At 53.2% G+C, this 21,811-nt stretch overlaps 1 protein-coding gene across 1 annotated transcript; it reads right to left on the minus strand.

Moving 5' to 3' along the window:
• Nucleotides 1–7,057: 7,057 nt before the first annotated feature.
• On the minus strand, nucleotides 7,058–21,383 carry GZMM (granzyme M). The gene is made up of 5 exons (XM_015241228.3): nucleotides 21,300–21,383; nucleotides 9,332–9,491; nucleotides 8,146–8,281; nucleotides 7,742–8,005; nucleotides 7,058–7,239 (listed from the first exon to the last, which is right to left on the minus strand). The coding sequence occupies exons 1-5, from the start codon at nucleotides 21,352–21,354 to the stop codon at nucleotides 7,087–7,089; spliced, it is 768 nt and encodes a 255-aa protein (XP_015096714.2). The 5' UTR covers nucleotides 21,355–21,383; the 3' UTR covers nucleotides 7,058–7,086.
• Between the last annotated feature and the right edge of the window lie 428 nt (nucleotides 21,384–21,811).

The raw sequence follows: 21,811 nt of genomic DNA on the forward strand, positions 1-21,811 counted from the left end.
CAGGCAGACACGCCCAGGGCGGGGTTCACAGCCTAGCCGTGCTCTCACCTCCTTGGGCGTCTCCTCAGTCCACTTGTGTTCTCCCCAGAAAGTGGCAGAGGGTCACCCCGGCACCCCCGCCATCCCGAGTCCCACGAGGATGGCCCAGCCTTTCCCCCGTCCGGGGTGGGTTCGCCGTGCTGACTGCAGAATCTGGAAGATTCTGCCCCTGCACCGCAGCTATACTGTTACATGCAGTGTCACCAGCACCCGGGGGGTTGTCAGACGGAAACCCTCCCTGGACATCTTGGGTGGTGAGCGTCTGCAGTTTCCTGGAGGCTAAGGGTCCCTCACCCGGTTTGCTGACGTCTTGTCTGAGCGGAAGAACAGGAGGGGTCTTTCTTCCTCTACCTTTTGTTTTGAGAAGCCCTTGGCTCTACAGGGAAGTCGTGTGGACAGTAACCCCCTTCGCCTGGATGCCCAGCTGGGCACGTGGGCCACGCGGGCGCCCTCTCTGCCTCCCTGTCTCTGTCTCTCTGTCTCTGTCTCTGTGTCTCCCCTTGTCTCTCCCGCTCACAGTTTTTTCCCAGAACTGTTTGGGGGTGAGAAGGGGCACCCACCTTCTCCCCTAAGATCTGACAGAACGGGTGGCAGCTGAGGCCTCACCCCAGTGTCCCTGTAAATTAATCTTGGTTCTGCACCCTCCGGTACATCTCCCGACGCTTCGACCTCAGCCTTTGTGGGCATGCCTTTCCTAGGTCCCAGGGCCAGTCGGCCTGTGGGGCATTCAGCAGCCCTGCTGCTCCTGCGGCCATCACTCTGGGACAGGATCCAGCTGTTCTGAGCGGCCGGGTCAATGGGCCCTGTTCCGGAGACTCCTTCAGTGCACAGCCCCTTCCCCCTCCATGGCCATCCAGCTGAAACCGGCAGAGACCAGAGCAGCCCGCCCAGCCCAGCCACGCCACCTGGTTGTGCCCTTTGACGCTACCTGGGGTGCCCTGAGTCCACCAGCATCTCCCGCTGCTGGCTCCCTCTGTCACTTTAAGCTGCGCAGGCTCCCGCTCCCCTGCGGGTAGGGTGGGGCCCCGGGAAGGAACAGCTGGGAGGAGAGATAAGCTTCCTTCCCCAGGGTGGCTCCAGCCCTGCGAACCACAGCCGGGCCTCCACTGATCTCCATCCAGTTGGAGCTACCCAGGCCCCGGCCAGCCCCCAAATCAGGGTCTCACTGGAGGACGTCAAAGGTCCATAAAAACTGGGGGGAAGGGTATAGCTCAAGTTGCAGAGCGTGCGCTCAGCATGCATGAGGTCCCCAGTACCTCCGCTAAGAATAAATAAATAAATAAACCTAGTTACCTCCCCCCACCAAAAAATAAAAAAAATTTTTAAAAACAAACAAAAAACCCCACTTCAGCTTCTGGCAGAATGAGTGCAGGGGCCACGGGGCTGGTGGAACTGGAGCTGAGCTGCAGGAGAGCAGTGGCCAGCTGGGGTAGGCAGAAGGTGGAAACACCCCAACATCCACTGACGGATAAATGGATGAACACCACACGGTCCCTCCACACACGGGAACGTCACTCAGCCATGAGCAGGAGAGCAGCCCTGACACCCGCTCCCACGTGGACGGCCCCTGAGAGCACGAGCTCAGGGAGAGAAGCAGACACAGGAGGACACACAGTGTGCGAGTCCACGGATGTGAGGCGTCCAGAACAGGCCAGTCCCCAGACCCAGGGAGGGGGCTCCTGGCTGTCAGGGGCTGGGGAAGATTGGGAGTGACTGCTGGTGGAGACGGGCCCTCCTTCTGGGGTGATGGGATGTTTGGAATTAGAGATGATGGTGGCACATCGTGATTGTACTAAATGCCCCTGAGTTGCTCACTTTACGTGGGCAAATAGTATGTTGAGTGAATTTTGCCACAACTTTTAAAAGATTTTTTTAAGTGCAGGGGAATCAGAATTTGAGCGGAATTCCAGGCACCCTGGGGGGTTGTGGTGAAGTCCTCGTTGGGGGACAGAGAGGGGGGACCTCATTCTGGGATGAGGGGCAGGTGACACAGGGTGAGGGTCACAACTCACTTCACCGCCTTCAGCCCCGAGTTCCTGGCGCAGGCAGGGCAGACCTGTGCTGACCATGGGCCCTGGCAGTGGGAGGGACACTTGTTCTCCACAGGGTCCCCCAGCCTTTCTGCCGGCTGGACAGTGCACCCACGAAAGGCTGGGGTAGAGGCAGAGGGTCACAGCACCCCAGGACCCAGCTCAGGGGCTGGGGACCGTCGGTGGGAACCGTGTTGGGGAGGGCACTGGGCGGGGCACTCCTGGTCTGTCTGTCCCTCTGGGCGCTGGTTACAAGGCTCTGGGAGGGGGGAGTTTACCAGCAACGCAGGCGGCTCTCTGGCCGGCCGTGTCCTGTGGAGTGAACTCAGGCCCAACCCCACAGCGCAGGGTCCCAGCCCCACAGTACTGCTCCCACCTCGGACACTGGTCCCAAGTCCAGGGGTCACTGGAGCTTCTGATCAACCGGCTGTAAATCGGGACTCCCACAGCCTTCCTCCTTGGGTTCAATTAGTTTTCGGGAGCAGCTCATAGAATCCAGGGAAGCAGTTACATGAGTTTATTGGAGTCCTGACCGAGGAACAGAGGAAGACACTTGTAGGGCGGGGTTCAGAGGCCCTGTCCTCGTGGGGTGGGATGTGCCACCCTCCCGGCGTGGGGATTCTCGTGGACGACCTGAGCTCATCAGATCTCTTAGTTCCAGAATTTCCGGGTCTGCCGTCCCCTCCCTTCCCAGAGGCCGGCGGGTGGGCCTGAGAGGGTCTCCCTGGCCTCCAGCCCCATCCCTCCCCGTCACCGACAGACTCGTGTGACTGAAGGGGGCGTGTGGGGAGCAGCAGCTGATCCCTGGCCTCTCTCAGCACTGAGGACACTGGGAGGGTCTGGGAGTTCTGTGCCAGGGCAGCACAAAGACCAACCACAGACTCGGATCCCCGTTTGCTCTGTGGGACGTCACAGGGCTGCTGTGGCCCGGGTGTGTCCAGTACACAAGTGACACCTCAGTAAACAGTGTTAAAAGGTTAACAAGGCACCTGCCTGTCCCAGCCCCATCAGTCTTGTGATGGGTTATCCAGTCATGAGAGAAACACTGGGGAAAAATCTCCACTGCGGGTAGAGGGGAGGGGACAGCTCAGTGGCAGAGCACATGCTTAGCATGCACGAGGTCCTGGGTTCGGTCCCCAGTATCTCTGTCAAAAAACGAACAAGCAAAACAAGACAAATAAAAAAATGAACTCTATTTTAAAAAAGGATAAAAGAAAGTGAAAAGGAATATACATATGTACATATATGACTGAAAGATTACACTGTACGGCAGAAACTGATATAACATTATAAACTGACTATGCTTCAATTAAAAAATAATAAAAGTTAAAAATTTTAAAAAGATAAAGAACCTTTAGCAATTAGAAAAACAGAAAAAGGAGAGAGACGGACTGTGCGCAGTCTCCCTCCCTCCCCCTCCTCGCTCTTGCTCTGAAATAAAGAAGGGGAGGGTTTTCCAATGCAGCCCGGTGCTTCCTGGGAGGCCTGGCATTCAGTCGGTGCTCAGCAGACAAGAAATTCTGCTGTATCGCCAAACAGGGAAAAGCACTTGGATTTGATGGGCAAACTCCACTTCTGGGCCTGCAGCCCAGATACACCCTTGGGTGCGGGCCGGGTGGCGGGTGGGACCGCGGAGGAGATGTGTGAAGGTGAGGCCAGGAGCTGGTCCAAGGCCTGGGTGGAGGGCCTGCAACCTTTCCTGCTCAGAACGCCCTTGGGTGAGGACGAGAGACACTGGTGACAGTTGCTTCTAAGGGAAAATGTTTTCATGGGGGATGGCGGGGTCAGGGGCACTGTCTTCCCCTGGGTGGCCTTCTGTCCCTTTCACTAACAGTCCCTGGGCAGTAGTCACTATGCAAAAACTCAGTTTAAGACAAGACCAACTGCGTGGGGCTGAGGGGTCACTGGTGTGGATCCTCGGGGCTTGGATTACACACATCTGTTGCTGTCTCAACAGCACATTCCTGAGTCAGATGTCTGCACTTTGCCTTGTGAGTGAGATGGTGGGAGACACAGGGCTCTAAATAAAGCCGCAGTCCCAGCCCTGGCCCTACACTGCGGCCTCTGCAGACCTGCCTGGAGGCTTTGGCCTCCTGTGAAATACACCAGCAACGGAGCCCAGTGGACAGAGGGATGGACTGAATGTGGACGAAGCTGCTCATAGCAGAGCCTGCACAGTGGGCACCTGGCTGTTCCGTGTGCCATGATTTCAGCTTGGCTGTATGTTTGAGCATTTTCCTAATCAAATCAAGAGATTCTGCTGGAAAACAGCAGCTCCTAAAACTGCTAAAAATGGAGTCACCACCTGGCCCAGCAATCTCTCACACTTGGGAGAACCGAAAACACACGCTTGTGCACGCAGGTCTGCAGCAGCCAGAGTGGAAGTAACCCAAGTGTCCACTGACAGGTGGACAGATCCACGTGTGTCCCTCCACACACAGGAGCATCACTCAGCCGTGAACAGGAGAGCAGCCCTGACACTTGCCACCACATGGATGGACCCTGAGAGCACGATGCTCAGTGAGAGAAGCGGACACAGAAGGACACACAGTGTGTGAGTCCATGGATGTGAAACGCCCAGAACAGGCCAGTGCACAGACACAGAGATGGGGTTCCTGGCTGTCAGGGGCTGGGGTGACTTCTCATGGGGGTGGGGCTTCCTTTAGGGGTGATGGGAGGTTCTGGAACTAGACAGAGGTGATGGTTACACAGCCCTGTGAATGTACTGAAAACCACTGACTTGTTCACTTTTTAAAACAGTGACTTGTGAAATGGGCGCCTATGAGCAGGTCCAGGAGGGTCCCGAAAGTTAAAAGGCATCGCACGGCTCGGCTGAAGTGGAGGAAGGAAAAGGAGAAAGATGAGGTGAAGCTCCCGGAACAGGAAGGAGCAGAAAGAATGAAGACGAGAGCCTTGAGGCTCTCAGGCAGCCTTGAGAAGACCCAGCAAAACGGAAAGGGGCTTGAAGAGCATCCAAAACCCCAAGGAGAGAGTGGAGGACTGGAACAGACACCTGGACGTGCCCACGGGGCACGGTGGCCTCGCAGAGCCGGCTGGACGACGCAGCCTCCCCTCTCAGGATGTGGAGAGGCGTGGAGGAGAGCCGACGGCACAGTAGGTTCATGTTGGTGCCTTCTGTGTTTTCTGGAAACATTCTTTTACTCACACCCTGGCGTCTTCTTCCAAGACGCTGCTTTTCTTCCTTTCTCTCTCTCTTTCTTTCAAGTGGTTTGTTTTTTGAGGGGTAGGTAATTAGGTTTATTTAGTTTTAGAGGTGGCACTGGGGATTGAACTCAGGACCCTGTGCCTGCTGAGCGTCTGCTCTGCCACTTAAGCAATACGCCACCCCCCCACCCCCACCCCAACCACCATAGGACGCTGCTTGTCAAAGCAGTGAGCCCTCACTTTGGAACTTGATTAAAGTCAGACCGTCCTTTACCTCTATCTTAATTTCTCGGTAGCACATGGAAGATAAACCTCTTGAGTTTGGACTGGACATTCTTGAAAGTTTATCCAGCGACTACGGTTATTTCTGAGTGGCGTCCAACTCTTTGGACAAGCCCAACTCCAGAGGTCAAGGAGGTAATGCCAGCGTGGCCTGCAGCACGTGGACCCCTGCGGGGCCCCACAGGGGCTGTCCCTCCAAGCTCCCTCTCGCTTGGGGCTTACGCACTTTCAGACTGCCTCCTTGGCCACCTGGCCCGTGAGACAGCGCAGCCGGCGAAGCTGAATCCCCTAAGGCAAGGATGCAGTGCACATCCGTGGCCAGCGTGGGACCCCTTCTCCCCGCACCCCTTCTCCAGAAGAGTCTATCTAGTGGGCGTGGCCAATCGAGCGCAGCATTCTTTGTGAGGGAACCCAGACGCGCCCACCTTCTTACCCTCCATCCGAGGTTCCCAGGAGCCCCCCGCCGCGTTTACTCATTGGTGACACATAAAACTGTTTGGCGTTCCTGTCCTGAAGACATCTCAAGGGTGTGGGACCAAGGCAGAGCCGAGCACAGACAGACGTGGGGGCAGTGGAAAGGAAGGACCATGGTCTCTTGCTGGAGAGCCAGGATCTTGGAGGGTCAACGTGGACCCACCAGGTGAAGATCCCATTGCATACGCTGTTGGGAGAATGTCTGTTGAAAGAATAACAAAGTCAGAAAAGAAAAACCACGTGTTGGGCTTGGGACTGTTACGTGAAATGCAGAATAAAGCAAAAAGCAGTTATTAAAAATAATTTTGGGGGGAGGGTGTAGCTAAGCGGTAGAGCGCGTGGTTAGCATGCAGGAGATCCTGGGCTCAATCCCCAGTACTTCCATTAAAAAAATAATTTTTTTAAAGGGTGGCATGTGAATTATATCTCATTACACATAGTATCTAAATAAATAAATAAATAAAATAAGAGAGGAGGATTCTCTAGGGTGCTTCCTTCAGTTGTCCTTACCTCCCCACCGCCCAGCACCCAGCACCCTGCGCGCACGCCCGGCCCGCCCCCTGCCGGACAGAGTCTGGCTTCAGGTGGGGGAGGGTGTAGCTCAGTGGTAGAGGGCACACTTCTCATGCTCAAGGTCTTGGGTTCAATCCCCAGCACCTCTGTTTAAAGAAAAATAAAACAAATGCATAAATCTTAAATTACCTCTCCTCCTCCATTAAAAAACATTAAAAAGAAGAAGAAAGGAAAAGTGTAAAAAAGGAAACCAAAAAAAGAAAAGAGAGAGAGAGAGTGGCTGGCTCCGGAACCCAGCGCTGGCCAACACCGCCCCCTGCCGTCGCCCGGCGCCCTCGCGGAGCTGAGCGGCCCGCGCAGCCTCAGAAGCGCGGCCGCTGTGTTACCGGCGGGGAACCCAGGCTGAGCACGGCCAGCGCGGGTGGACGCGGGGTGGAATCTGGATAGACTCATACGGTTTCCTTACTACAGTTTATTGGTCTTCTGACATGCGTCCCCTGTCTGCCTGCCCCCTCGCCCCCTTAATCCCGCAGGAGCGCAGGAGTCGGGTCACCCTCTGGAGGTCAGGCCCAAGCGGGGACTGCTAGCGGCGGATGGTCTTCTTGATCCAGGGAGTATAGGGGGCCACGGCGGTGGCCACGGAGGGCTTGAAGATGTCGGTGCAGACCTTGGAGCTGAACGACACGATTCCAGCCACCTGGCCTCTGCGGCATACCACAGGCCCGCCTGAGTCCCCCTGCGGAGGTGGAGCGCAGGTCACCTTCGCCGCCGGCTCCCGGGGGACCTGAGTATCCCTGGGGGCGCGAGGCTGATTCCAGGGCAGAGACCCTGCCCTGTGGCTGTTAGGCCTTATCCCTTATCTCCCGGCCCCTCCCTCCCCCCACCTCTTTCACTCTCTCCTTCCTTCCTGTCCCTTTAACCCTCTTTGCTCCTTTCCCACCGCAGGGCCTTTGCACAAGCTGCCGTGTGCTGTATATGCCATGATCTTCCTCGGTGCTGGAGTTCAAACCTCCGCTCTGCCGCTTCTTGCCTGTGTGACCACAGGCAAGCTGCTTAACCTCTCTGTGCCTCAGTTTCTGCATGTGAGAAGTGGGCTTGTGTAGTGCCAACCTTTAGGACCCCCAGCGAATGGAGAGAGCCAGGGCCAAGGGAGAGTCGGGGCTTGTGGAGTTGCCTGGCCGCTGGCCCGTGCCTCCCACCAGGGCTGCTGCCTGCCCCACCCCACCGTATGTCCTTACCTTGCAGGGGGCCTGGTTCTTAGCGTTGGCCGCCAGGCAGATCATGTCGGGGGTGATGTCCCCGTTCCAGAAACGACTGTTGTTGCACATCCTGGCATCCAGCACGTGCACATCCAATTCCTGCAGCGCTTTGGCCAGCTGCCCACCCTGGTGGGTCAGGCCCCAGCCAGCCACACTGCACCGTGCTCCTGCTGCCACTGCCTGGCGCCTTTGGGGCAAGGCCAGGGGCCGGATGGTCCTGCTGGGCTTCACCTTCCCATCCAGCTATGGGGACAGGAAGGGGCAGGTGGATTGTGGAGGGGACCCTGGGGGGCACACTGAGGGAGGAGCAGTGGGGGAGGGAGCCCCTCTGGGAGAGACAGTAGGGGGAGGTCAGGAACTATCATTTCTCCCACCGACAGCACCTTAAGCAGCGCGAGGTCATTCTGCAGACTGGGGGCCTCCTTGTACTCAGGGTGCTTGACAACCTTCCTGATGCGGTAGGTAAGGCTGGGGTCTCCCAGCACGTGGAGCCCCAGCACCAGCCTCAGCTGTTCTATCCTGTGGCAGCAGGGTGAGGGTGTGAGTAGCAGCCTTGCAGGACCCCTCCACACACCCCACACACTTGCTGTCCCGTAATCCTCACCCAGCCTCCCTGTGGCTTCTTCCTGCTCCCATTTAACCTGCTTTCTCCCATCGTCCTGCAGGAAGCCTTCCCTGCTCCCACCTGGCCCCTGACTCCAGCTAAGCCCAGGCCAGAGGCATGTGCTGTGTGTGTCTAAAAATGCTGACCGCCCCCTGGCTCCCCACAGCCAGGGGCTCCAGACAGCAGGAGCTCCCGTCTCACCCAGGGCATCTGTCATGACTCAACATCAGCCAGCTGGCACAAGACCTAGGCTGGGTCTGTCAGTATCTATCCTTATCCGTTTGCCCAAACTGTAGAGAAACAAGCTCTTTTTACAGGACTTAAGGGGGCTCATCCTTGCCACCACAGGGGAGCGCCTTCTTGATAATGTGGCCAAGGGGCAAGACAGCAGAGTTGAGAGACAGGCCCAGGCTTCTGAGCACCTCAGTGAGCACCTGGATCAAGCTGTGCCTGACTGCCGTGTCATTTTAGCATTTCCAGTTACATGAACCAACGGGTTGCCTTTGGTTACTTCACCGAGTTTGATCTGTGGTCTTTATTACTGGCCAAGCCAGAGGTAGGGCAGCTCCAGGATGGGCTTATTTGGTGGCTTCAGAATGGCACCAGGGACCCAGGTTCCTCTCTGTGTTGGCTCTGCCACACTCATAGGCCAGCTCTATCCCCGTGGCCACAAGTGGGAGACATATTCCTGGGTGTCACAAGAGGCTCAACTCTGTCCAGTTGGAAGGTGCTTTGTGGTAGCAAATAAACGGTCCCCTGGAATCCTCTCAGCCTAACGTCACAGACACAGGCCTGAGGTCGATGTCAATATGCACACCTCAGGATCACTGGAGCGGTGAACGGGACCTCCTGCAATGCTACAGGGGTCTTAAATCTCTCAGGACCCCACCTCTTGGTGAGAACAGGGACCACAGGATAGATTTGGAGACAGAGTGATGGGGGTGGGGCAGGGCAGGGTGACTCACCGGTTGGTCAGGCAGTGGGCAGCGGTCAACACCCACTTCCGGTGCACAAGGACCCCCCCACACCTGTGGGTGCCGGCTTTCTGCAGGGAGACCATGTATGGGTGGGAGTTGGGGGCAGCCTCTCGACCCCCAATGATGTGGGTCTCGAATGTGTTGCCTCCTGAGGAGGGGACATGAAAAGTCATGTTAGGGCTGGGTACCTCACCTCAGCCACAACCCTGTGACTCCAGCTCTGGGGTCCTGGACCCATAACAGATGGATCACCCTAACACAGTCCCTTCTGCTACCTGGGGTGTTCAGGTTGATAGGCAGTTCTGTCCTGGACCCCTCCCATCCCTCACTCCACATCCCGGTCACCAGCAAGTGGCCATCCTGCACTTGCACCCCATCCCTTGCTTCCAGACCTCTCAGCCTCCCTGAGCCCCCGGGCCCCTACTTAACAGCCAGAGAGCTTTTCAAAGTGGAGAAGCTGGACCCTCACACCTGCCAGGTGGGAATGTGAGAGAGGTAGCCACTGGGCAGACAGTCCAGCAGCTCCTCAAAGGTTAAAGCGCCGCCCCATCCAGGGATTTGCTCCAACAGAAACGAGATGTGCACACATGGGTTCACAGCAGCAGGACTCACAGCAGCCAGAAATGGGACAGCCCAAGTGTCCATCGACAGATAAATGGATGAACACCATGTGTCCCTCCACACACAAGGACATCACTCAGCCGTGACCAGGAGAGAAGCCCTGACACTTGCCACCACGTGGACGGACCCTGAGAGCACGGTGCTCAGGGAGAGAAGCAGACACAGAAGGACACACAGTGTGCGAGTCCGTGGATGTGAGGCGTCCGGAACAGGCCAGTCCCCAGACACAGAGAGGGGGCTCCTGGCTGTCAGGGGCTGGGGGAGGAGGGGGTGTGACTGCTCACGGGAATGGGGTTTCTTCTTGGGGTGATGCAATGTTCTGGAACTAGACTGGTGATGGTCACACAGCTCTGAATGTGTGAAGGAAAAGCCCAGCTGGGCTAACAAGCTAAGTCACAAATCTAAGTGCAACAAGTGTCGGATTACTGATCTGAGTTCTGCTGGGCTAACTCATAAATCTGAAGTTTAGTGTCAGTCTATTGGGCTAACGAGCTCAGTCACAAATCTAAGTGTGATAAGTGTTGGTTTACTGATATAAGTTCTGCCGGGCTAACTTGTAAATCTAAAGTTTAGTGTCAGTTTACTGGGCTAACAAGCTAACTCGTAAATCCAAGCTCAACAAGTGTCAGTAACGTGATCTGTTCCAAATTGATAAGCTCCAGTGTACTGATTCCTTGCTTTTTGTTGTTTGAACCTTATTGGCTAATAGCCCCATACTTGTAATTAACCCTATAAAACCTCATGTGCACGTCTTGGAGGTGCTCAGAGCTTCGGAGCAGAAGCCCCTCTGAGCCCGCCGGCGTAATAAATCTGAGTACTCCAACCCTCCGAGTGGTGCTTGTTTCTTGGCTGGCCTGTCATTTCCGTAACATTTTTGGAGGCTCCAGCGAGATACAACCACGCCGGCCCCTTGAGCCGCTGGACTGGTGGCTCTGGCCCACCGGGGGACGGGACTCCGGCAGCGAACGAGGAGGCGCCACCCGACGGTATTCCGGGTTCTCTTTCGTGACGGCAACTCGGCCCCCCGGGTGGCTGGGCTACAACCAGAGCCAGACTCCGTGGAGGGACGGACAGACTCACCAGGTGGCCGTCCGGACAAGGTAGGATCCCCCGGGAGGAATCAGGTCCTGTCCCATTGGACAGAAGAGGAGGCTGATCCCCTCCTACAGGCTCTCCGTCTGATGGTAACTCAGACGGGGAAATCAGGAATCAGGTCAGGAATCAGGTCCTGTCCCAGTGGACAGAAGAGGAGGCTGATCCCCTCCTACAGGAAATAGGATATTGGTATTGGTGGGAGGAATGTTGTTAACCTCTGTGTGTGTGTGTATGTGTGAGTGAATGAGCGGCCTGTGAAGCATGCGATCAGGCTCGAGTTTGTAGCTCCACGGCATTCTGCTACGGAGTTCGAGTGAGTCCCAACCTGCGGTTCCGTGGTGACCTCATACGGCTCAGGGCGGTATCGGTCCCTCAGGGTCCCGATCGGAGTCAGCGGCTTATACTGACCCGCCAAAGCTAAGAGGCACCTTCGTCCCCGCGAGGGGAGCGGCCAGGCGGACGCAACGAAAACCCTCCCTTGTCTTGTCTGCGACACCGGCACAGGGTGGCTACACTGGGAGGGAAAAGGACATAGACAGCCAACGAGTCAACGCCCCTGTGCCCTCGGAGGCTAGGATGCTATTTCTTTGAGAAAGTCTCCTACCTGACTCTGTCACAGAACACCCGAGACTTATTGTTCCCCTACTGAACTGACCCAAGTAGTGCCCCTTTTGCCTAGCCCCAGACACCCAGGACGTAAGTTTAGAAGACGAATTCCTTCAGGACCGGGCTTGCCCAGCCCTGGAGGTCCCTTTTCTAGTCCATTTGTTTTGCCATCTGCCGTCAGTCCCACGCCCCTGATACGTTAGTTCAGAATATAGAGAGGATTTTATGAAGAAAGTCCCTGAAACTGCTTGAGGCCTTGAGATCCAGAGACATCAGCTGAGACTGGAACCCAGAGTCCCTGACCAAGTTAGCCTTAAAACAACTCATAGACCCAGCAAGAGAGCAGTCTCTCTGGGAACTCCGGTGTTTTGAAGAGTGAAGAAGAAAAAGATATAAAGGCTACCTTCCCAAACATCTAAAGCAACAGAACTATTATCCTTAAATATCTAAAAGAATGGGAGGCTCTAAGTCAAAACCCACCACTCTAGACTGCATGATTAAGAATTTCAAAAAGGGGTTCTCAGGAGACTATGGAATTCGAATGACCCCTGGCAGGCTACGCACTTTGTGTGAGCTTGAATGGACTGCCTTTGGAGTCGGGTGGCCCTCAGGAGGAACTCTGGACCTAGCAACAGTGCGAGCAGTCTATCAAATAATCACTGGAACCCCAGGCCACCCAGATCAATTCCCTTACATTGACTCCTGGCTGAATATCGCCCAGACTCTACCCCCATGGATTCGGTTTTGCTCAAATGGACCTGGACAATGCAAGATATTAGCAGCTCAGCCAGTCCAGGCCAAAAAGACAGACAGAAAAAAACCGATTTTCCAGGGAGACGCAGAAGACGAGATATGCCTGCCCCCTCCATATGCCCCCAAGGCACAAACACCTCCAGTCCCATTGGAGACACCACCACCCTCTGTGTCACCACCTCCCCAACCTGAGGACCCAGAGGCAGAACTCAGCCCCCAGCCTGAGCCGGTAGGAAGGAGACTCCGCTCAGCACAAGCCGTGAAGCCAGCACCACCGGCCCTCCAAATGCCGCTGCGGGAGACACAAGGGCCACAGCAAGTTGGGGAAGACGGGACTGTTCAGCCTGGGCACCCCGTACTCTACTACCAACCCTTTAGCACCACAGACCTTCTCAATTGGCGCCATCACACTCCTTCCTACTCTGAAAAGCCACAGGCTATGATTGACCTCATAGAGTCTATCTTCCATTCTCACCGGCCCACCTGGGAAGATGTCCGCCAGCTGCTTCTGACTCTTTTCAATACAGAGGAGAGGAGACGCATTCTCACTAAAGCACGAAAATGGCTACAGGGCCGAGCCCCTGGGGACACAATGGATGTTGAGGCGTGGGCCATGACACGTGCCCCTGACACCAGACCAGATTGGGACTTTAACACTCAAGAAGGAAGAGAAGCACTACGTGAGTACCGGGAGGCCATCCTACAAGGGCTAAAAGCAGGAGCCAAGAAGCCAACTAACATGTCTAAAACGACCACAGTGACCCAGAGGCCAGACGAAACCCCCACTGACTTCTATGAGAGACTGTGTGAAGCATTCCGAGTCTACACTCCTTTTGATCCTGAGGCCCAAGAAAACCAACGGATGGTCAACGCTGCCTTCGTAGCCCAATCATACCCAGATATACGCCGGAAACTCCAAAAACTGGATGGATTCGCAGGGATGAACGCTACACAGCTGCTGGAAGTAGCAAACAAAGTTTTTGTAAACCGAGAACGGGAAGCCCAACGAGAAGCAGACCAGCGAATGAAGCAGAAAGCCGCGCTCCTTGCAGCAGCCCTGGGGAAAACAGGCTTCAGCCAGAACCCTGCACCACCCCGGAAGAGGGGACCCCAACCATGGATGCCCCTGGGCCGAGACCAATGTGCATACTGCCGGGAGACAGGGCACTGGAAGAACGAGTGCCCAAACAGAAAGGATGGAAAGAGAGCACTCCCTAAAAGGCCTACTTATCAGCTGGAGCCACCAGCCAGTAATCACATCGGACTGGCTGGGGTTAACTCAGAATAGGAGAGACCGGGCTCCCTGCCCCTGGGCCCCCGGGAGCCCAAGGTCAAGATGTTTATAGGGGGCCAACCAATGACTTTTATGGTAGACACAGGAGCAGAGTATTCTGTGGTGACCCAACCTGTAGCCCCCCTGACCAAAAAAAAGGCGACTATTATTGGGGCTACTGGGGACTCAACTGCCCGCCATTTCTGCCAACCACGATCCTGTCAAGTAGGGGGCCATCTAGTGACACATGAATTTTTATATTTGCCTGAATGCCCAATACCATTGCTTGGAAGAGACCTTCTGTCTAAATTGGGGGCACAAATTACCTTTGTCCCCGGGAAACAGGCACATCTGACCCTACAGGGAGAGTCTATGATTCTAGCCATCTCAGTTCCCCGAGAAGAAGAGTGGCGTCTGTATGAGAGCAGAGAACTCCAGGAAAATCCTTGCAAACTCCTGGAAGAGTTTCCATTAGTCTGGGCTGAAAATGGACCACCAGGCTTGGCACATAATCAGGCACCGCTGGTGATTGACCTCAAACCTGGAGCCAGCCCAGTCAGACAGAAGCAATATCCCATGCCTCGAGAGGCCCACCTAGGAATCCAGAAGCATATACAGCGCCTCAGACAAGAGGGAATCCTAACTGAGTGCAGATCTCCCTGGAACACACCGTTGCTCCCAGTGAAGAAAGCAGAAGGAATAGATTATAGGCCAGTGCAGGACTTACGAAAAGTAAATGAAGTAGTCACTACAATACATTCAGCAGTGCCAAATCCATACACTCTTCTGGGCCTCATTCCGGCAGATGCCAAATGGTTTACATGCCTAGACCTTAAAGATGCTTTCTTCTGTCTTCGACTCTCACCTGTGAGCCAGCCCATATTCACATTTGAATGGGAGGATCCCCATACAGGAGGAAAAACTCAACTGACATGGACACGTCTTCCCCAAGGCTTTAAAAACTCGCCCACCTTGTTCGGAGAGGCACTAGCCGCAGACCTTGTAAAATTCCCTGGGGAAACATTAAACTGTACTCTGCTCCAGTATGTGGATGACTTGCTGTTAGCCAGCCCCAGTGAAGAGGACTGTTGGAAAGGAACTCGAGCCCTCCTAGGGTTACTCCAAACAACTGGGTACAAGGTCTCATGGAAAAAGGCCCAGATCTGCAAAAAGACAGTCAAATACTTGGGATTTATTATCTCAGAGGGACACCGAGCCCTAGGACCAGAACGAAAACAAGTTATTTGTGCCATACCCAGACCGGAAACAAAAAGGAAACTGAGAGAGTTCCTGGGCGCAGCTGGGTTTTGCCGGATCTGGATCCCCGGATTTTCAAGAATAGCCAAGCCCCTCTACGAAGCAACTGCTGGATCAGGAAAAGAAACCCTCAAATGGGAAACTAAACAAGAAAATGCCTTTAGGCAATTAAAGGAACTACTAACCCAAGCCCCAGCACTAGGCTTACCAGATGTAACACGAGAGTTTAATCTGTTTGTACATGAAAGAGACCAAACTGCTCTTGGAGTCCTAACTCAGAATGTGGGGCCATGGCAGCGCCCTGTGGCTTATTTATCTAAAAGACTGGACCCTGTAGCATCAGGATGGCCACCCTGTTTACGGGCCCTCGCTGCCACAGCCCTCCTGGTCAATGAGGCAGACAAACTCACACTGGGACAGACTTTAAATGTAAAAGTGCCCCATTCTGTGGTGGCCCTGATGAATGGCCCAGGTTACAAATAGATAACTAACACAAGGATGACCCACTACCAGGGGCTTCTATATGAAAATCCAAGAGTCCGTCTAGAGACTGTGCAAACCTTAAACCCAGCCACATATTTGCCTGAAGGGGAAGGGCAGCCTGACCACAACTGCGAAGAAATCGTTGAAGAGGTGTATGCAAGCAGGCCTGATCTAACCGACAAGCCCCTGCAAAACCCAGACCTGGAACTTTTCACAGACGGCAGCAGTTACATGCAAGATGGACAACGGCGAGCAGGTTACGCTGTAACAACAACCCGAGAGGTAATAAAGGCAGAGTCCCTTCCCCCAGGATGGTCTGCTCAGCGAGCAGAGATCTGGGCACTGGTCCAGGCACTAAGGGAAGGGAAAGGAAAACGAGTCAATATATACACTGATTCCAAATATGCATTTGCAACCTTGCATGTACATGGAGCCATCTATAAGGAGAGAGGACTTTTGACTGCTGGGGGAAAAGAAATCAAAAACAAAGAAAAAATTTTACAGTTACTGGAGGCAGTATGGGATCCAAAGGAAGTGGCCGTTATTCACTGTAAGGGACATCAAAGAGGAAATGACCCTGTGAGCCAGGGGAACAGGCTAGCTGATCAAAAGGCAAGAGAAGCAGCCGCCTGGGAACACTCAGTAATTAAAGTTATGGCAGCGCCAGAGCTACCCACTGCCCCAGAATATAGTCATGATGAAAACAAGTGGGCACAGGCTGAACGAGGAGAGAAAAGAAAGGACGGATGGTGGATCATGACGGATGGAAGGGTTTTCATCCCAGAACGACTAGCTTATCGTTTAGTCCAACAACAGCACGAAGCCACACATATGGGAAAACAGCTTTAGAGGCCCTCTTAAAGCGATATTTCCTAATTTCTCGTCTCCCTACTCTATGTGCATCAGTTTCCCAACGCTGCTTGCTCTGTGCACAAAACAATCCAAAACAAGGGCTCACTGGGCCAATGGGAATACAACGATGTGGATTGGCTCCCTTTGAAGATTTAGAAGTGGACTTTACTAAACTTGGGCCCAGTAAGGGATATAAGTACCTGCTGGTTTTCGTCTGCACCTTCACAGGGTGGGTAGAGGCCTACCCCACCAGGACAGAGAAAGCAAGGAAAGTGACAAAGGCTCTTCTCAGGGATGTTATCCCTCGATTTGGAATGCCTACCTCCATCGGGTCTGACAATGGACCCGCCTTTGTGTCAGAAATTGTACAGCAAGTGGCAAAGGCACTGAGCATCCGCTGGAACCTACACACAGCATACCGGCCTCAAAGCTCAGGGAAAGTAGAACGAATGAACAGAACTCTAAAACAAATTATAGCTAAAATCAGCCAAGAAACCCAGCTTCCCTGGGTGGACATTCTACCCCTGGCTCTGTTGCGAATTAGATGCACCCCAAGATTTAATATTGGGTACTCTCCCTTTGAAATCCTCTATGGGCGACCGCCACCTTTAGTCAGGATAAGAAACCCCACCCCAGAAATAGGAAATCTAGGGCTCCACCAACAACTGTTGGGACTAGGAAAAGTACTACGAGAAGTTTGGGGTTAGGTGATAGAAAAAACCCCCATTTCATTAGGGGTTCAAGTGCATCCCCATAAACCAGGTGACCAGGTATGGGTGAAGAATTGGAAAAAGGAACCTCTCAAACCAACATGGAAGGGACCATATTTAGTGGTATTAACTACTCCTACAGCTGTTAAAGTTGCAGGAATCGTCCCTTGGATCCACCACTCCAGAGTCAAGAGAGCAACTGCACCTCAGACAGAGGGTCCCTGGAAAATTGAGAGTGTCCCGGGAGACCCGCTCAAGATCAAGATCAAGAGGGACCAGAAAAGGATCGATGAGCCCTGCTCTAGCCACACCCGGAAGCTGGCTAGTCAACGCACGGCCGAAGCTTGAGGAAAGCCCAACGCAGCTGTTAAATATATTTCTTTTGTGCTCCCTTGCCTCTTTCCTTGTTTTCTATACCAGTCTGCGTACTAGCAGTGGGGCTAGCTAGCGCCACCCCACCTGACTGGAACATAGGCCATAAAATCCTGATAGCTATTTTATATCTTCTTATAATTAGTGCCATCACCGCAGCATCATGTCTAAGATAATCATAAGGCTCATGTTACTAATGCTAATGTCCTCACTCTCCTTGGCTGTACAGTGCACCTACATGGAACCGGGTGACAGGTGGTCCATATACCGGCCTGTATTTTCAGCTTATACTTATCAGCCGAGTCAATGCTATGACTCCGCTTCAGAGTGCACATATCAGGGAAAATCCTACTGGATTGGCACAATTAAGGCTTATTATGTATCTAGCATCAAATGCTATGGCACACCCGACAAGCTGGTGTGCTGGACCAAGCAAACACATTATGGGATGAGTGATGGAGGGGGCGTACAGGACCAGGCACGCCGGCAAGCAGTACAACAAGCAGTCCAGAGGCAACACCGGAAGTTATTACCTACCCGGAAGCCAATAAAACTTCCATCTTTAGCCGAGCCTCGGGATCTGGATCCACAAATAAATGGGCTGTTAGCCGCAGTCCATGGGATTCTCAATCATTCCAATCCAGACCTGGCTAAAGATTGCTGGCTATGCTTGCGTCCTGGCCCCATCCAGCACCTGGCTTTACCTCTGACAAACCTCACTAAGACTTTCACCACAACTCATAGCGATGCCGTTTCTACCACTAGGAGTTCCAGGCTGAACTGGGTACAGCTCGCCTACAAGGCACCAGAATGTTATTTCAACAATGGAACTAATCCTTTAGAGGGCAATCTAACTATAAATCAATGTATTAAAACCTCTCACTGTATGGGTCTAGGGTGCCAACCCACACAAAGATGGTGTTCTAATAACGGGACTTATTTTGTATGTGGTGAATTTGCCTACCGGTGCCTCCCTGCCAGATGGGCAGGGTTATGTGCTTTGGCTTATCTCACTCCCCGAATGGACATTATGCCTAATAATCAAAGTCTGCCCATCCCTGTCATAACTCACCAGCATCCACGGAGAATAAAACGAGCTATACAATTGATCCCCTTGCTAGTGGGGCTCGGAGTGGCAGCAGGGGTAGGCACAGGAATCGGGGGCATCGCCTCTTCCTCTTATTACTATTATCAGCTTACAGGTAAATTCAGCCACGATCTCCAACAAATAGCAAAAACCCTGGGAACTCTGCAGAATCAGATTGACTCTCTCGCCGAGGTGGTCTTACAAAACAGGAGGGGTCTGGACTTACTCACGGCCAAAGAGGGGGGACTATGCCTCTTTCTAAATGAAGAGTGTTGTTTTTATGCCAATCAATCAGGAATTGTCAGAGGGATGGTTCAAGAGTTACAAGACCGAGTGGAAAAAAGAAAACATATTTTAGATAAGAGCCCATGGACAGGCCCCTGGGGCTGGACCTCCTGGCTGGCACCGTTCATAGGTCCCTTACTCCTGATTTTTGCAGTTCTGCTGTTTGGGCCCTGTGTCCTAAACTTCCTGACCCGCTTTGTCAGTGAGCGGATAGAGGCTATAAAACTTCAGATGTTAGCCTCCAATTATGAGCCCCTGCAACAGGTAAATGATGATGCTTACTCCAACAAGGGTTGTAAAAGCATCAAGAGGGGGGAATATGAAGGAAAAGCCCAGCTGGGCTAACAAGCTAAGTCACAAATCTAAGTGCAACAAGTGTCGGATTACTGATCTGAGTTCTGCTGGGCTAACTCATAAATCTGAAGTTTAGTGTCAGTCTATTGGGCTAACGAGCTCAGTCACAAATCTAAGTGTGATAAGTGTTGGTTTACTGATATAAGTTCTGCCGGGCTAACTTGTAAATCTAAAGTTTAGTGTCAGTTTACTGGGCTAACAAGCTAACTCGTAAATCCAAGCTCAACAAGTGTCAGTAACGTGATCTGTTCCAAATTGATAAGCTCCAGTGTACTGATTCCTTGCTTTTTGTTGTTTGAACCTTATTGGCTAATAGCCCCATACTTGTAATTAACCCTATAAAACCTCATGTGCACGTCTTGGAGGTGCTCAGAGCTTCGGAGCAGAAGCCCCTCTGAGCCCGCCGGCGTAATAAATCTGAGTACTCCAACCCTCCGAGTGGTGCTTGTTTCTTGGCTGGCCTGTCATTTCCGTAACAAATGTACTAAAATTCTCTGAATTGTCCTCTTTTTAAATGAGTAAATTGTATACTATGTGAATGATATCTCAATAAAGCTATTAAAATTGTTCTAAAACCAATCATGAGTTTAAAAGGATTGAAAAAAATGCTTTAGTGTTAATCAGCTAAAATTCTTCCTATGATTCTCCATCATGCTTTAAATGTCCAAACTCCCCACGACCCATAAGACACACATCAGCTGACCCCGCCTCTGTCACACTCTCCCTCGCTCCCCTCCAGCACTGAGGCCCCTGCTACTCCTCCAGGGCACCGCCCTTGTGACCCCTCAGGGCACTTACATGTACTGTTCTGGCAGCGGAAAGAGCCTTTCTCCCAGGCATTCATTCCCAAGTCTGGCTTTCTCACTGGGTATCAGCTCGAAAGTCTCAGAGACTGCCTCCTGGTATAACCCCGCTCCCCCTACTCTGCTCTGTTCTCTGCTGAGCACTTGTCACACACTGATGTCCCACAGACTTGCTCATTTCCTGTCTATCGCCACTAATCTGTGAGTGATGTGCGGGCAGGCCCTGCGCCTGTCTTGTTTACAACAGGCCTGAGACAGTATGTGCTCAGCAAACATGCACGGACAGACGGATGATGGATGGACGGGTGGATGGATGGATAGAAAGATGATGGATGGATGGAAAGCAGGAAGGAAAGAGGGAGGGAGAAAGGATGATGGATGAATGGTTGGATCCCATCCTGCTGGGTCCCTAATTTATCCCAGAACAATTGTCATCCATCCAGGCCAGAATAGTGAGATGCCCACCATCCCTGTCCTTCCATCTCATGCTCCCAGGTGCCAGTTCTGGCCAAGCATATACCGTTTGGGGAGGCAGTCAGCTGGGGCTCAAATTCCAGCTCCATCCCTCCCAGCCGGGCTATCCTGGGTGGGCTGCCTCATTCTCTGAACTGTGGTTTCCCAGTCTGAAACTTCGGGTTACATATAAATGTATGTAACACACCCTGCCTCCTAGGTGCTGCTAGGGGGCAAACAGCCTACATCTGCCCCATGTTCTGTGAATACAGCTTGAGGGTGAGGAGTGAGGAGCACACAATGTCCTCAGAATCCCAAGGGTGATCCATCATCCATCCATCCATCATCCAAACATCCATCATCCAAACATCCATCTATCCATCACCCATCCAACATCCATCCATCCATCCATCATCCAACCATTATCCATCATCATCCATCCAACATCCATCCATCCATCATCTATCCATAAAAGAATGTCCTTGTTTGCAGAAAACACACCCTGAAGCATTGAGAGGTGAAAGGAAGTGCATCCACAACTCACCATTAAGTGGTTCAGAAAAATAGTAACAACTACACATGTTTGTATTTTACACCCACACCTGGCAGTGACAACGCAACTGCGGGAAATGCTCACACCTGAGGGATTCAGGAAAGAGAAGGTAGGAGTCATCTGCACAGTTCTCATGGCTTCTCTGTTGGGTCAGAATTAAGTCAGAAAGCAGAGACTTTAACATATCTGTCCTGATGTGGCCTCATCTCTACCCCAGGGCCATAACCCTCGCCTTTGGTCTTCACTTAAAGAAACTCACAGCAGCTCTGTGGAGTGGGGACGTCTCTTCCATGGGTCCCCATCTGGGTACAGTGGGTTGTTTCCTTACTCTATTCTGACACCCAGTGCCCTGCCTTCCCCTGCCCGGATCCTGGGCCTCAGTGTCCCCCCCACGCTCACCTGCCCACAGAGCTCCCAGGACCAGCAGCAGCAGCTGGGACAGGCGGGCCTCCATGTCGCTGGGAATGCAGCCCTGGTGCCGGCCCGGGCCCCGTCGCCCACACCTCCCCTTCCTGTGGGGGAGGTGACATTCACAGCTTTGCCCTCACAGTGCACACACTGCTCCTGACTGGTTCTACTCACCCCTAAGTGTTTCAGAAAGTGTTTCTGAAAGACATGGTCTCTCCGAAGACAAAACCCCATTGCCATGGTCGCACCTGAAAAATTGGCAAGAACTCCTTTGCTGAAACGTGGGTCCCATAGCGGATGAGCTCACTGGGTACCAGGGCCCTGGAGCCCAGTTACCACCCCCTCCCCTTTGACGGCACTGTCTTCACCAGGGAGGCAAGCGGTGAGGTGAAGAGAAATTAGTATTTATTGTGTCCACGTGTCCCACTGTTTAATCCTCCAAAGAACCCCAGGAAGTAGGTTCCACCATTGTGGGGTGAGGGGAGCCTGCTTGTATCTGATTT

This window comes from Vicugna pacos, chromosome 22, assembly GCF_048564905.1.
Source record: "Vicugna pacos chromosome 22, VicPac4, whole genome shotgun sequence".
NCBI classification, from domain to species: Eukaryota; Metazoa; Chordata; class Mammalia; order Artiodactyla; family Camelidae; genus Vicugna; species Vicugna pacos.